Source organism: Haliotis cracherodii, unplaced genomic scaffold (assembly GCF_022045235.1).
Source record: "Haliotis cracherodii isolate W230 unplaced genomic scaffold, xgHalCrac1.p SCAF_17, whole genome shotgun sequence".
In the NCBI taxonomy this organism is placed as follows: Eukaryota; Metazoa; Mollusca; class Gastropoda; order Lepetellida; family Haliotidae; genus Haliotis; species Haliotis cracherodii.
The window spans coordinates 25,799,889-25,815,870 of record NW_027266272.1 but is presented as its reverse complement, the minus strand read 5'-3'; the positions used below and the strand labels follow the sequence as shown (position 1 = coordinate 25,815,870).

Genomic DNA, 15,982 nt, shown 5'->3' with positions numbered 1-15,982 from the left:
TGTAAATTTATTACCCATAGTCTTAGGGCTGGGCGGAGTCCAAATTTACTACCTGGGTACCCACCCCCCTATTACCTGACCTTACCCGGGTACCCGCTGTAGGTCTCAAGAGATAGGTCCAATTGTCCGACTTGGAATAGTTTGGCTGTAGCCCTGGCAAAATGTTGTTAGATACACGTATAAAACGATCTAGTTTTATCTTTATGCAAACATATGAAGTCAGAAGGAATGAAAACATAAGTCACTTATAGTGTAACCATAGAGTTCTAGATAATTTTTGGCATTAAACAATATATCACGTGATTAACCACGGGTCCGGATAGTCCTGTGGGTACCTGGTTCCTACTCAGTACCCACCCGACCCGAGTACCCGAGTTACCCGTCGCGGCCCTACATAGTCTTAATTTGTAGTAAGAAATGGGGAAAAGCCCGGAAAACTATGGCTTTGTGAAATGATGAGGTCAGCATTCAGGTTTTTGTAAAACGTTTTATCCTTGTTTGTTTCCTAGACATGCTCTGACCTCTACTGACATGACATTCAATATTAAAGATTAAATACAAATCCTACCATGTCACAATCATATCTACACCGCCTCCGTGGTCTAGTGGTAGAGCGTCCACTGGAGAGCGGAAGGTCCGGGGTTCAATCCCATACCAAAGGACGTTAAAAGATGGTACTTGTTGTTACCCTGTCTGGCGCTCGGCATTAAGGGGCTAAAACAAGAACTGACTGAAAGATAAGATGCCACATCAAGCGTCCATCTTGTGAGCATGGAACCCACTGACAAAGCTGGCCCCACGAGACTATTTATGACCAACTCGTCCCATTCCGGGACGAGCCGAATGTAAAGGTTACGGAAATATGCCAGTGGTGACGAATGCCCATGAGACATAATGTCTCTCACAGTTGACTGGGTTTATGTGTCGTCCTCCTTCAGATCAACCTCCACAGAGTGGGAGTCAGTGTTTGTTTGTTGATTAACGCCACACTCAGCAATATTCCAGCTGTATGCAGCGATCTGTCAATAATCAAGTCTGGACCACCCATTTCAGTGATTGATATCATGAGCATCGATCTAGGCAATTGGGATACGATGACATGCATCAACCAAGTCAGCGACCCTGACAACCCGATCCTGTTAGTCACCTCTTACAAGCACAGTTGCCTTTTACAGCAAGCATGGGTAGCTGAAGACCCTTCTTCCCTGGATCTTCACGGGTCATTGGCGTGGATGGAGACGGTGATTGAGAGGGACAAAGAGGTGCACACAGGGTGGAGTGTAAGGGTGTGAGGGACGGGCAGTTGGGGCAGGGGCTCAGAGATTGTCATGTACCTCCCAGTAGAACGTTAATCGGAAGGTCGAGAGTCATACGTAAATAGTGATGAAGATGATGAATCTCATAGAATGTATGGTATTGATGTTAGTTAATAAAGAAGGTGGTTCAGGCTAACGTTTATCAAAGAGGCAGTGGCAGTGAGATAAAGTGAACTGTCCGGTGCATGACAGGTTGATGTCAGCAGTGCATGTACTTACTATACGTGTACTTTCTGCAATAGCATTATAACCATATTACCAATGTGGAAAAAAACAGAAATTAGAATGGTATACTTCATTTTGACATTGACATTGTTCTCTAAACCCATATTTTGTTACGTGTCGATTCCCAAATGGAAACAATATATTAACCCAGAAATCTGTACTTAATAAAAATAGTGTGAAACCAACAAACGACCAGCAAGTGTAACCAGTAAACAATCAACAATGTAATACAGAATTAACTAGGTTTATAAATCAGTGCAAATTACTGCACAGCAATTTCAATGGCAGTACATAATAGAGTGGTAGTACAATATTCAGTGACAGTATATATTATGATGGCAGTGGTCAGTGTCAAACATGAAAATACAGTGGTGATAGCAAAAGTCAGTGATAATAATATATTCACCGAGCAGCGACAGTGGTCAAGCTTCCGAGAAAGGCCAAGGCAGGGAAACAGGGGTGATGAGTGATCATCACACGAAAGCTGGTCTTGATGTAATGAAATGTGTGAGAGATACGCTCTTGTCCCGTTATATACAGTCTTATCAGCTACTGGAAATTTCCACACAATGCCATCACAACACATCGCATCTAAATAAAGTAACTTCCTCAAAACTGCATAAACTGTACTACATTCCTAACAACTAATCACTGTCCAAATACAATGCAATGAGCTTCTACTGAATCTGAACAGAAATAATGTAATACAGTTACAATCATTGTTTAACAATAAAATACCCTGTAATATAACAAGTTAAACTTTATCTAATATTTAATGTGCCAAACCCACTTTCTAAAGCAATCTCAAAGCACTACATTATTACCCTGGTCAAAATATCAGTGTCAAATCGATTTTCATTCTCAGCTCCCTGTGGAGTATACAACCCAAGCTGCGCTAGAAAATTAACAGTCCATCTCTTAATAACCGGGTACCCATTCACTGCTTGGTGAACAGAGGCACATTTCTAGCACTATCACTTGGCTATAAGAAAATATTAGGAGTGAAGCTGCCGAAGGCGTCCCCAACTAACGGCTCTCCAACTACTTCATCTGATTTGTGACCTGTGCCCTTTACACGGGTCCAAGTGTCGCCATTTATTTTACAACAAGAAGTGATTCAGCATCATTGGCATTGTATTGCGTGAACTACAAATTGTTCAGAAAAACAAAGGATATTCTTTGTAATTTATGTTCTGTGAAAATATATAGATACATTTTTATCTCACTTGGTAATGATAGAAAATGACCACTATGACATATTCATAGCCAGTTAACTCTCTTGCCTCGGCAAGATAAATCAAAGAAGTTGACATCCAAACAACAAACAAACAAACATCCACGAACTCTTTGGGTTTTTGTTTTTTTCAAAACAACATTCTACTGTAGATGAAGGACCTCCTGATTTAGGCAAAATAAAAACACACCAAGAAACCCACTAAATTGTTAACACTGAACAGAAATATTCTAAGAATATGTATCATTTGGCGACTCACGTGTCAGTTTATTTTTAATTTTTTTCCCATCCCTGCTGTTATAATTTTCAGTTGTCGACGGTAAAACTGGATAACCAACAACTATTCTAACAAGAAAATAACGATGCGGTGCATCAAAACCAATCTCATTGAAATCAGATCTTAAATTTAGTTCTCGCTATCGCTTAACAAAGATCTGAGGACATCCCATTACCGGTCACGTCAGAACGACCTTTCATCCGACCAATCAAAGCGTCGCTTACCAGATCATGAAAGTGACAGTCAGAATGTGTTTTCTAACCATGCAACCTCGAAAACGTTAAAACGGGGTATTCCGAACGACAGTAATGGCCCGTACGACTGATTCTGTCAGTTATCGTCTGTCTCTCGCTTCCGTGGGATAAACATTTGAACGGAGGAGGCACAGTGCATGGGAAGTACTGCCATACAATATCAACCATATATTAGACATTCCGGAATGTTGGTTTGTTCAGTTTTCAAAATTTTAATCGAGAACTGTATCAACATATTTTTCAAGCATAGTGTGAAATGGAAGTCGCCAGGTTGAAACGAGTGTCGTAAAGCTCGAGAAAGCTGCTTTCCCATTGGCTGATATCGACTTCTTGTTATCCGTTTCAGTGGTCGGTCAGAGTTCGCGAAAGATTTATTTGTTTGTTTGTTTGTTTGTCTGCTGTTTTACGCCGCACTCAGCAATATTCCAGCTAAATGACGGTTGATTGTAAATAATCGAGTCTGGACCAGATAATCCAGTGACTGACATCATGGACATCGACCTACGCAATTGGGATATGATGGCATGCATCAACCAAGTGACCAACTCTTACCATCCGATCCCGTTCGTCGCTCCTGACGACAAGCGTGGGTTGTATATAAGCTTATAGTACGGCGTTGAACAAGATCACTCTCGATTCAACAATGCTGAACGTCACAACAGGTCATTACGACCAGGGACCCGTTCCACAAAGCGATCTTAGTGCTCCGACTATTGTAAGCCTATGTTAAAGTATGGGAGTTACGATCATCTTAGCGCTAAGATAGCTTTGTGGAACGGGGCCCAGATTATCAAGTACATTGCCCTACACATTAAACGCCGGGTTTCCAGACTTGGGTGAGCCGGGCACATAGCTGGGAACATGCTGTAGTGTAGACCCGGCGTTAATTCCTTAATCACACCATGTGCAAATGAAAACAAGCAAACAAACCTACTTAACAAGCCGGTCATTAAGCTTTTACTGCCCGTGCATGTGGTGGGAATGGATGGACCGGCCCCTTTGACAGCATTTTCTAGACCAATGAACAAAGGGAGACCACTCTTGTCACACTATTTTCGCGGGTGTATGAGTGGAGATTTCCTAGAGAATTTAGCTGGCTGCCCTTCCGCAACTATATGTGCAGTAGTCCCGGTAATCGTAAACTCACATCACGTGCTACAAACCTGCAAATAGTTCCCATTTAACATGAACGGTCTCTACCAGCAATTGAATAGCCAGTTAGCCAGTTCATACTCGGGCTCAAAACACTGAAACTGCACTTCTTTTTATCACCGACGGAAACCATGACAACGGCCGCCACACCAGCATCTGCTTAGTTTTGTTGAGTCGTTTGCTATTGCGCCGAAAGTTAAGTCTTTAAATTTCCCGAGTGTCCATGGAATGTCTCCACTGAATGTGGCAACAAATGGCTCTGTCCTCAGGTGCTGGCATCTTCCTGTATTTCGCCATCATGTAAGTTGCATATAAACCCGACATTGAACTGTCAGTCATACCCCAGACCCTAGCTTAAAGATTGCCACTTCTGTTGGTTCTGTGGTAAAGTTAGGAAATAGCGATAAATATTGCTATAAACGTCAGTATTCCTGACTGAAAATGAATGCTTAATTTTACTTATTGGTAGTAATATTAGCACGGATTTGGAAAGTGACTATTTTGGGGCTTAACAACGAACAGAGGCGTGGTGAACTATTATATTTCTGGCGTTTGGATATATAGGCAGCCCTTTGAAACATCAAAATCCGGAGTGTTTAGCCCCATGACGTGCAGTAAAGTTGGCAGTTTGGTCTTGCCGGAAATGGACGATGACGCCTCGTTTTGACATGTTCTCCGTAACGTAGTTACCGTTGTTGTGGCCAACGTCCCCTCTGTTTCTAACAGATTCACAATTGCTCTTGCTCGCTATCGCTCTGAATTTCGTTGACTACAGCGTCGTTTCGAGTATTTCTACTGACAAGATGTTTACTAAGCTGCATATGCAAGGTATTTAAGAAGGCGGTAATTGTATTTAAAAGTGTTTAGTACGTAAATTAGTACTGAAAATGGCAGTAATTTGACAGCAGTATCGGTGGTGATGACAAGGCCGCCATTTGCAATTTTCAAAATTCACAAATATGCATCTTTTTAACGTATTTTCTGCTGCTGAAATGACTGTTGTCCATTTATTGATATGAAGGATGATGTTGTTAAATCATTATCGATGAAATCTCTGTATATGAGATGTAGTTTTTGGTATTTATTGATCGTTTAACTGCTCTTTCAAACGTACGGCATTAAATGGCAATTTGAATTCTTTCTCTAACGCCTTCACGCGTGTCCGTCCGTCCGCCTGTTCTAACATTGAAATACAGAGCATTAAATAAGAACTGTACATCTTTCTGTGAAGGTGTGCAGTGTGTATTATATTTTTTGCCTTCAAATATTCTCTTGTGTTCAGATCTTTTCACGTTAACTTGCATTGAGACCTTTGTCAACCTTGTTGGACTGTTTCTAAACGACACATTCATGTTTATCGTTTTATTAGATTTAACTTGTCAATTAATATTCTAAACGGACCGTCTGTTTTGTCAGAACTGGTGATCTGAGGCTGATAATTTTATAGGAGATAAATGGTCCAGTGGTCGTTGCCTACCCTCAGATTTAAATTTGGATTCACTGATTAACTCTGGAATGGAGTTGATAAAACAATAGTACAGCCCAGCGCAACCTGCCGTAAAAGGCGACTATGCTTGTCGTAAGAGGCGACTAACGGGATCGGGTGGTCAAGCTCGTTGACTTGGTTGATGCATGTCATCGTATCTCAATTGCGTGGATCGAAACTCATGATGTCAATCACTGGATTGTCTGGTCCAGACTCGAATATTTACAGACCACCGTCATATAGCTGAAATATTGCTGAGTGCGGCGTAAAACAACAAACACAAACATTCCCTTACCAATTGAAAAGGGTTTAGTTTTATTAACAGTTACTTTTGTAGATCTAGGCCTTTTTGTGAATATTGTGGTTTGCTCACAGATTTTTGTAAAAGTGAGTTTTCTTTCAGCTTATTTTCGACCTTAGATATATCTTGTATGCCTTTAATCAATGAGGTATTGGTTTTCCAGTGCTGTATGGCGCTGTAATAGAATCGATTCGCCAACCAATAAGTGATCAAAAGTATCATAAAAAACTCGATATATCCCAATCTCAAGAAAAATAATTTAGTATATTCGATCTTAGTTGTGTTAGGGTTAGTGTAGGTGGTCACGAACTCTGTCCTTAGCCCTAGGATCCTTGAATGAAAATAGTGGCGAACATATTCTATAGCAAGGTAATGGATGTTGGTTTCTACTATTTTGATAATTGTTCAAAACGTATACACAATCGATTGCCCCAGCTCCTGAAATTAAGCATTGTTCTGGGATCCATATGGATTTTATTGTTTATTTTGTAGAGGTATATTTTCAAATAAGATTTATTGTTTATTTCTGTGACTAGATCTAAATGTTACTCAAGGATCTCGATTCTCCTTTGAAAAATCTGAAATTGGTGTGTCTTCTGATTACGATTTTTGATATCTTAGGAGTAACTTAGATCTGAAGAAAGTTCCCCCTTTGTCTATTATAAGCATGGGGTTCTCTTAGTGAGAAAGGAACCTTTATATACAAATAGATCAGGAATATTTCCAACTATCTGATCCAGTACGGGCCACCAGCCACCGGTTATAACATCGGAACAGCTCCTATAGAACATTGGGATAAGCAATCGATGCCTAAAACAACTGTACTAATGTTCACATGTTTCACAGTCTTATTCTGAAAATGTACAAAGTATGACCACTCGAAAGTTTTACTTACCAGGGGCAGAACAAGTTATTCTGCTGAGCATCACCACACACAGACCACATTTAAGTTATTAAAACTGTTACGTAAATAAACTTTCTACTGGCCTCAAGCAGCGTTAGAAATTGGCACTAGCCCTGTAGCCCTTACCAAACTGCCCAATAGTAAAGATATCCTAAGGACTAGTAGAAAATGGCCCATTTTAAGGGTTTTACTATATGTTATCATTATAAGGACTAGTGGACAAAAACTGTTAGTTTCTAACCCTGGCCTGTATTATATATTACACTGGAGAAAGTGCAGACATAGTCCCTGCTCACTGGCAAAGGTGTACATAAAAACTAAATGGAACTAAGCTTGTTTGGTTCTATATGTCTAAACATAGACTGTTTTCTTTTGTTGAATAAAGTTAATTACAATTACATCACTGCTTTCTGAACACGTGACAGTACTTCAGTCCAGTATACACCAATACACTGCTTTCATCCCAACCTTTAGTAGTGTTAATTGACAGGTGTAGTGCAATCTCACTAAAATCATATCTTAGTTCTCGCTATCGCTAAACAAAGATCTGAGGACATCCCATTAAGGGTCACGTCAGAACGACCTTTCATCCAACCAATCAGAGCGTCGCTTACCAGATCATGAAAGTGACATGCAACCACGAAATATTTAACACGGGCTATTCCGAACGACAGTTACGGGTTTTATGATTATATCCATACAATCTAGGCCATCTATAAGCCATTCCAGAATGTTCTTCTTATCAGTTTGTTTTTTTTAATCGAGAATACGTCAAAATATGTTTCGAAGCGTAGTCGCCAGTTGAAAACTAGTGTCGTAAAGAACCAGAAAGCTGCCTTCTGATTGGCTAATGTCGATTTCTGGTCAGTCATTTCATTAGTCGGTCAAAATTCGCGAAAGGTCGTTCTGACGTTACCCGTAATCTTCAGGATCAACGGGATCATTTTAAAACGCTTTCGACCTCCTGTATACTGTCCAGTTGATCCTGTGCCCTGACTCCCATTCCTTCTTTCCCGACAGCTGCTGACCTCGTGATCAGGTTCCCCTTGAACTTTGACATCTGGGCCCCTCCTCGCCAAGTGCGTGTTTCAGGGAATCAGTAATGTACTAGAGTTACTGTAAAACTGAGAGTGTGTCTTTTGTTTCACGAGTGTATCAGCTTAACCAATTAATCTGTTGCATACATAGTAACGCCATACCAACACATGCATTATTGATTTGAAAACTATTATGGTATATATGTGCAGTACTAACCACGTGTCCTAATCTTTAAGGTTCTTCTAACATTAATTGTCATCTCTTAATCAATCAATTAAACAACTAATCTCTTTCTATACTTCCATCTTCTTTCACTCCCTAAATGTCCTCTCCCTCCCTGTCAGCGTCCTACTGGAAGATACATGACCATCCTTGAACCCCTGTCCGAGCTGCCCGCCCCTCCCACCTCCATCCCAGCCCCTCTCTCTGCCTCCGTCCTCCGTGATGCCCCTCACTTCGTCGATATCGACCTCCATGATGACGACACCCCAACCCAGTCCTCAGTTCGAGTCTTCCTGTCACGAGTGTCTGGATTCTTGAGGAGAGTGTTCCGTGTCAAGATGGACGCTTAGAGTGACATCTTGCTACCTCTTGGACCGCGTGTCACATAATAATTACCCACCATGTGCGTTTGGCATTTTTAGACATTTCGGCCCCTTTTTTAATATTTCGGACTTTCGGTCATTATTTGCTTTTGGATTTGTATCATAAAGTTATACCTTTAGAAACGTATATTTTGAGTTGCACATTTTGGCCCTTTCGGACAAGGTTTTATCTTTCATTATGTGATCATTAAAGCGATCACCAGTGCTAACTATTAAATACTGTCTTGATTTTCTAGCTCCTTTGTTTTATCTTTTGTTACATAACACACGACTTTTGTTTCTTATCAGACGCCTTGACAAATAATACAGCAGCGCGTTCCGTGCTGAGATTACACATAACGTTTATATCATCATCTGTGCATACGGTCCCTGAAGCCTGTTTGCTACACCACAAGCGAAGATCAATTTGAAATCTTGTGGCCCTCAGTCAGTCAAAGATTAGTTCTGTCCAGGGCCCCGTTCCACAAAGCGATCTTAGGGCTAAGTTGATCTTAACTCCCATACTTTAACATAGGCTTACACTAGTCTTAGTACTAAGATCGCTTTGTGCAAGTGGGCCCTGGTACTGCTGGAAACTGGATTATGATCATACCGAAACGACAGTCGTGATTTTCAAGTTACGCAACCGAGTGAGTGAGTTGAGTTTAACACATCTTTAAGCAGTGTTACGAGTCGATTTCCAAATTGAAACACTACGGTAATCCAGAAATTTGTACCAATAACTATTTTGTGTGAAGCACCAAACAAACATCAAATGGTATACATTCAACAATTGTGTTCCAAAATTAACTTGGCTTACAAATCAATACAAATTACTGCATGGCAATTACAATGGCAGTACACAATAGATTGGTAGTACAATATTCAATGGCAGTATAAAATGTGAGAGCAGTGCAAATGACAATGACAAGAATAATTATCACCTCGCCGCAACTGTGGTCAAGCTTCCGAGATAGGCCTGGGCTGAACACCAGGGTGAAAAGTGATCTTCACACGAAAGCTGGTCTTGATGTAATGTCAGATGAAATGAGAGATGAAACAGGCACGTACCCGCTCCACTTATATCGTCTAACTAGCTTCCATCACTTTCCACACAGTGCTAGACCAGTCCAGTGTCATTAGAGTGATCGAGTTTATTCTTTACGTCACATCGGCAATATTTCAGCCATATCGTGACGAGTGTCATTAGAACATCACAGAATAGGCTATGTTTCTATTGTGCTTACACATCACTCTAGCATCTAAATATAGTAACTTTCTCTCCACTGCTCCACTGCCTTCATTAAATAGTACTACATTCCTGACAACTAATCATTGTCTAGATACAATGCAATGAACTCCAGAATCTCAACAGAAACAATTAATACAGTTACAATCATTTATTAGCACTGTTTACACTGCCAAATAAAAAACATATATACTGCGTGTCGGTTTAATGTAAATGACACAGGCCTGCACGTTTACCAATTTGGGGAACCCACAATCATTGGTATGGTGCTGACAGAACAAGAGTGAATTTTAGATTCGAACCCAGGATGGTCGGGACCTGACACGCCGCAACTGCACAGCTATCAAACACCCCCTTAGTCACTCATGCCCTTTGGCATCACCGACATGTAATGCCCATTTTTTCTTCAACAGAGATTACTTAGTCACTATGATGCACGCATAAATATGCTGCCTAGTTGTGTACTTTGTTTCAAATGTAGCATGTAAGCATATAAATATTGTTCTTAATATTTGTTAAGGGTGTATTACACATCGTTCGTAGTTGGGTTCAGAACAATCAGCCACCTCTCGTAGGTTGCTTAGGAGCATAAGTAAGGGGTAAGTACATCTTCCCGAGGCAGGAGAGTCAACTGACTTTAAAAGTCCAGTTTCCACCCTTGTTGAGCTAGGCTGGAATTACTAGGCTCGATCGTAGCGCCACCAGTTGCTATTACCAGTTATGTCCCTTCTAAGCCTCTCCTAAGGACCAATCAGATTCCACCTCTCGTATCACTTGCGTTTGCTTCGCACAAAATGGTGGCGCCCGGCCAGGACGATCTGATCGATAATCAATATCTATATTGTGATAAAACGGGTCTTACATCGCGAAATGCATCAAATCACGTGTGCACCTTGATTAAAAACATGAGAAGATTTGGAAAATATCTGCTGACGAGTTGGTGGTGCACATGCTTTGCAAATCCTGCAATCGACCGAAATGTGCATGACAGTTTACGAACCGGATTTCAATTTCGGTGCATGATTTTGATTGGACTATGCATAGACTAGTTCGGCAAGGGTGGAAACTGGACTTTTATAGTCAGTTAACTCCCTTGCCTCGGGAAGTAGGGTTAATAAGTGTGGAAAACAACGCCTAACAAATGCACGTATTATATCAGACAAGCATCTAGTTATACTGTAGCAATAGTCAGTGTCAGTGTCTGTACATGTGCTATCTACTCAATATTGTGTCACAGTTAAGTTATTCATAATTTCCGTCTGTTAAAACGTAGTTCTCCTCTCGCTATGTACCAGTGAGTAACCTTCGTCATCAGCTGATGTGTATCGCGCCTGTTATAAACACGTACCAGTGAAATGTAATAAAATCCTACAGTGAAAGCTAAACTTGTGTGCTTCTTTATAGCTTTGTTCAAACAGCTTAGTTGTAAATCACTTGTATGAGTGAGTGAACTGGGTCGATTGCCGCTTTTGCCAGTCTCTCCGTTTGGCAGCTTTGTGTGGGAGCAAGTCCTGAAGTGATGCAGGTCTTCGATGTTAAGAACTTTAGTGTAACCCACGAGCACGGGTATGGTGCTGACAAACCAAGAATCATACTCAGAGCGAATCCAGGATTCGAACCTATAGTCGTGGGATGCCGCCAAGCCATAGGTTCTCTTGTATGAACACATGTACGTGTTGTCTTTTCCAGCATGCCAAGCAAAACCTCTGGACAAATTCATTTCTTGTGTCATTGTTTGGAACGACCGCCTCCGTCAGTGGTCTAGTGGAAGAGCGTCCGCCCGGAGAGCGCAAGGTCCGGGGTTCGATCCCCGGCCGCGTCATACCAAAAGACATTAAAAGATGGTACTTGTTGTTACCCTGTCTGGCGCTCGGCATTAGGAGGCTAAAACAAGGACTGGTCGGCTCGGAGTAAGTATACTGTGTCGGAGTGGGGTATTCATGTTAAACTGCGGCATGGTATCTCAGTGGGCTAGCACTATAACTCGCCATCAGTCCGGACTAGTACAAGCAGCCACACAAACACACACACGTACATGCACGTCGCTATATAAGTGCAATAATCTTGGACGCGACGTTAAACCCAATTTTACCTCACCTCACACTGTTGGGAACGCAACAGATTTTCATTTTAACCTCATATTTATTCACCACTGCTTCGTTTTGAGCCGGATTCGAATGACCGGATGTTAAAAAATTAGCCGTCCAATCGAATTACACTCATGAGCGAGTAAGAGACTGCAAAGCAATAAAATATCGCCGCAAATAGGCATCAGTATATTATATATTATATGATGCTAAAAAAACGTTTGGAAAAGCAAACAGATTGAAACAGTCCCTTCATTTAACAACTTCACAATTAACCTAATTTCCACGTGAGTCGACTTGCTTGGGAAAAGCAAAAGATGAAAGCTTAACAAATCCGGATTAACAAAGATCTCTTTACTTATTTTGTTTGTTTGTTGTTTAACGCCGCGCGCAGTTATATTCCAGCTACATTGTATATGGTTGCGGTCTGGACCACACAATCAAGTGATTGACATCGTGAGCATCGATCTACGCAATTGGGATCGATGACAAGCATCAGTCAAGTCAGCGAGCCTGACCACCCGAACCCGTTAGTCGCCTCATACGACAAGCATATATAGTCCTATTACGACAATAGAAGCGTGGATTGCTGAGACGTATTCTAACCCGGAACTATAAAGATAAACACTCTACTCAGGTAGTGTATATCCTTAAAATATAAAAGATATTAGGCTTCAGAAAAAAACGCAGCAATGCACAGTCTCTTTAGCTGTGGTGCCATATTCAAAGTCAAGCTCGTCGATGGCCTCAAAATATCTAGATTCAGTTTAGAGAAACGTTGGAAACGTAAGGAGTATTTTATCAGAAATTAATAGCCACGTTTTCATTTGAGGTTCACTAAATTCCACTGGTAAATGCTGACAGGTCTCTTGCCTCCTTAGGCGCGTAAAGGCGCATGAGCGAACTGTGAAACCTGTTTAGGTCTTTGGTCATCATATTTTTTAGTGGTACTCCAAAATAGCGAATATATCGGGATAACCTCCCTTCGAAATTGACGCTACCTATCTACCTATCTATTACCCCAACAACAATGATTCTTCACAGACAGGTCATATTGACAGTATTAATTTATTTCAAAGTTTGGTGGCAACAGAAGAACCAGAGCAGCCCACTGATCAGGTGACCTCTCCCTCTCGGTCAACTCTTTGTGTGGCAAAAATGCATTTTATATTATTTTACCACAGTGACACTGATCTTGATACTTCACAAGAATCGAAATGTCGAATGTGAGTAAGCATATGAAGGTCGTGTGGCTTTATAGATACCAACAGATACCTGTATGGTGTCGTTATGTGGTAGGTAACTAGGTATTCAGTACCTCAACTGATACTCGTAAATAACGACTCATGCGGTCCATTCAGCGACTGCATTCAAATGCAGGTAACGACTTAGTAACAGCTGGGAGTTTCTCATGCTTAGCCCTTTGATCCTCTTTCCTTGGAAGTGAGCACCCCTATCAAACACCCCCTTACCATAGAGTGTCCACCCGGAGAGCGGAAGGTCGGGGGTTCGATATTCGGCAGTGTCGTACAAGAGACATTAAAAGATGGTACTTGTTGTTTGCCTGTCTGGTGCTCAGCAGTGAGGGACTGGTTGGATCACCTTCTTACATAAGTACACAGACATGTTTATGAGACTATTTTCTCCCTTCTTTCCACAGTAACATCGGGGGCACGGGTGGCCCAGTCATGTAAGGCGCTGCAATTCGCTGTGCAGAGTTGCGTCCCTTGGGCAAGCCAGAAACCTATGATTGTGGGTTCGAATCCCAGTTTGCCCCGATTATGTTTCTAGGTTTGTCACCACCATACACATGCTCGTGGGTTTCACCGAAATGGTAAACGTCTGAGACCGGCATCACTTCTGGCTCTCCTCCCGCATTAAGCTGACACTTAAACCCAACTCACTCACTCACACCACAGTAAGATCAGTAACTCTCATTCAAAATGATTAAATCTAACTGTCCCACTTTTTTGTCACTAGATGTTCGTATGCATACATGACACTTTTGTATGGATAACAACTTCTTTATCAAGAGGTTATTTAAGGATGTCAGCTTCTATATTATGAGGAACACAACATTTTGAAGAATATGTTTTCTCCTTCTTTCCAGATAATGAAGAACTGATGGTGAAACCAAAGTCTGAAATGTCATGAAATCATACAATAAGTTCCAGTGTTAAGACCACAAGCCACTGCCCATCTGGTGCCATATATCAACCCTAAAAGAATGCCAAGTCAAAAAACTATAAAGCATACATCTAGCCCTAAAAATGAAACTTGTAGTGATGAAACTAGAATACCAAGTCCAGAAACTGAAAAGCCTATTGAGAAAAAGTGCAGGAGAAGAATGTCGGTGGAAAATAGAGAGAAAATCAAGGCACTTCTCCAAGATGGTACATCTCGAAGGCAGATTTCCAAAATCATGAATGTTGCTCCCTCAGTTATTTCAAGGTTTGCAATACGACTAAAAGAAACGGGTGGAATTAAAGACCGACACAAGATAGGGCGACCTAAGAAATATCATGACCCTACAGAACATTGGACTGACATAGGAGGTGAACGCAAGTATCAGTGCAAACATTGTCAAAAAACTTTTGTACACTTTGTACAAATTCAGGAACATATTCGTGTGCACACAGGAGAGAAGCCATTCAAATGTGACCAGTGTTTCAGGGGGTTTGCCAGATCAAGCACTCTGAAACGCCACCTCATCTGTCACTCCAATGAGAGACTTTACATGTGTGACTTTTGTGCTAAGTGTTTTGCAGAAGCTTCATCACTAAGGGTTCATGTCCGCACCCACACCGGAGAAAAGCCGTACAGATGTCGATTCTGTGACAAAGGCTGCACGACTGGGGGGAACCTCAATGCCCACATGAGGGTACATCGAGATAAAATCAATGAACAGAGAGGGATACGTATCAAGAAGCCTGCAGAGACCATTATTCGAAGAAAAATCATTGAAAATAAGGAGACACGAATCAAAGATGCTGAGGAAAATATGACTCATATCGATATTTCTGAAATGATTGAAAAGGCAATAAGACAGGAAGAGCAAGAAGAAAAAGGTCATGTCACCGAGGAAGAAGATGTGAACACTGGAGAAGAAAGAAGAGACAATGCAGAAGATTGTCATGGCAGTGCAGAGGTTCAAAGAGAAATGAATTGCTGTGAACTCAAAATGGTGGATACTTGTGCAGAGAACACGCGACAGGAGAGTTATCCTGGAGATGTGTACCAAGTTGAAATAAAACAGGAACCAGAAGATACGATGGAGGAATGTAAATAGTTGAAGGGTCACAGACATAAAGTTTATTTGCATCTTCCTGAGGCAAGCCAGTTAACTGACTATAAAAGTCCAGTTTCCACCCTTGCTGAACTAGGCTGGAATTCCTGGGTTCGATCGTAGCGCCACCAGTGGCTATTACGAGTAATGTCCTTTCTATGCCTCTTCTATGGACCAATCAGATTCCACCTCTCGTATCGCTTGCATTTGCTTCAAACAAAACGGGGGCCCCCAGTCAAGACGATCTGATCGATAATCAAGATCTATATATTGTGATAAAACGAGTCTTACATCGCAAAGTGCATCAAATCACGTGAGCACCTTGATTAAACACATGAAAAGATTTAGAAAATATCTGTTGACAAAGAGTTAGCGGTTCACATGCTTTGCAAATCCTGCAATCAACCGAAATCTGCATGACAGTTTACGAACCGCATTTCAATTTCGGAGCGCAATTTTGATGGGACTATGCATAGACTCGTTAGTCCAGCCAAAAGGTAACTTCATAATACCAGCCTAGTTCGACAAGGGTGGAAACTGGCCTTTTATAGTCAGTTCACTCCCTTGCCTCGGGAAGATGGTTTATTTG

General features: G+C 41.4%; 1 protein-coding gene across 1 annotated transcript in view; it reads left to right on the top strand.

Annotated features, from left to right (window-relative positions):
- The window catches only part of LOC139464732 (zinc finger protein 236-like), a 41,493-nt gene that overhangs the window by 12,568 nt on the left and 12,943 nt on the right, over positions 1 to 15,982 (top strand). The window contains exons 4-6 of the mRNA XM_071246247.1: positions 8,170 to 8,228; positions 8,532 to 8,713; positions 14,289 to 15,395. Of these exons, the coding sequence (XP_071102348.1) occupies positions 8,170 to 8,228; positions 8,532 to 8,713; positions 14,289 to 15,395 (1,348 nt within the window). The remainder of the gene's footprint in view (positions 1 to 8,169; positions 8,229 to 8,531; positions 8,714 to 14,288; positions 15,396 to 15,982) is intronic.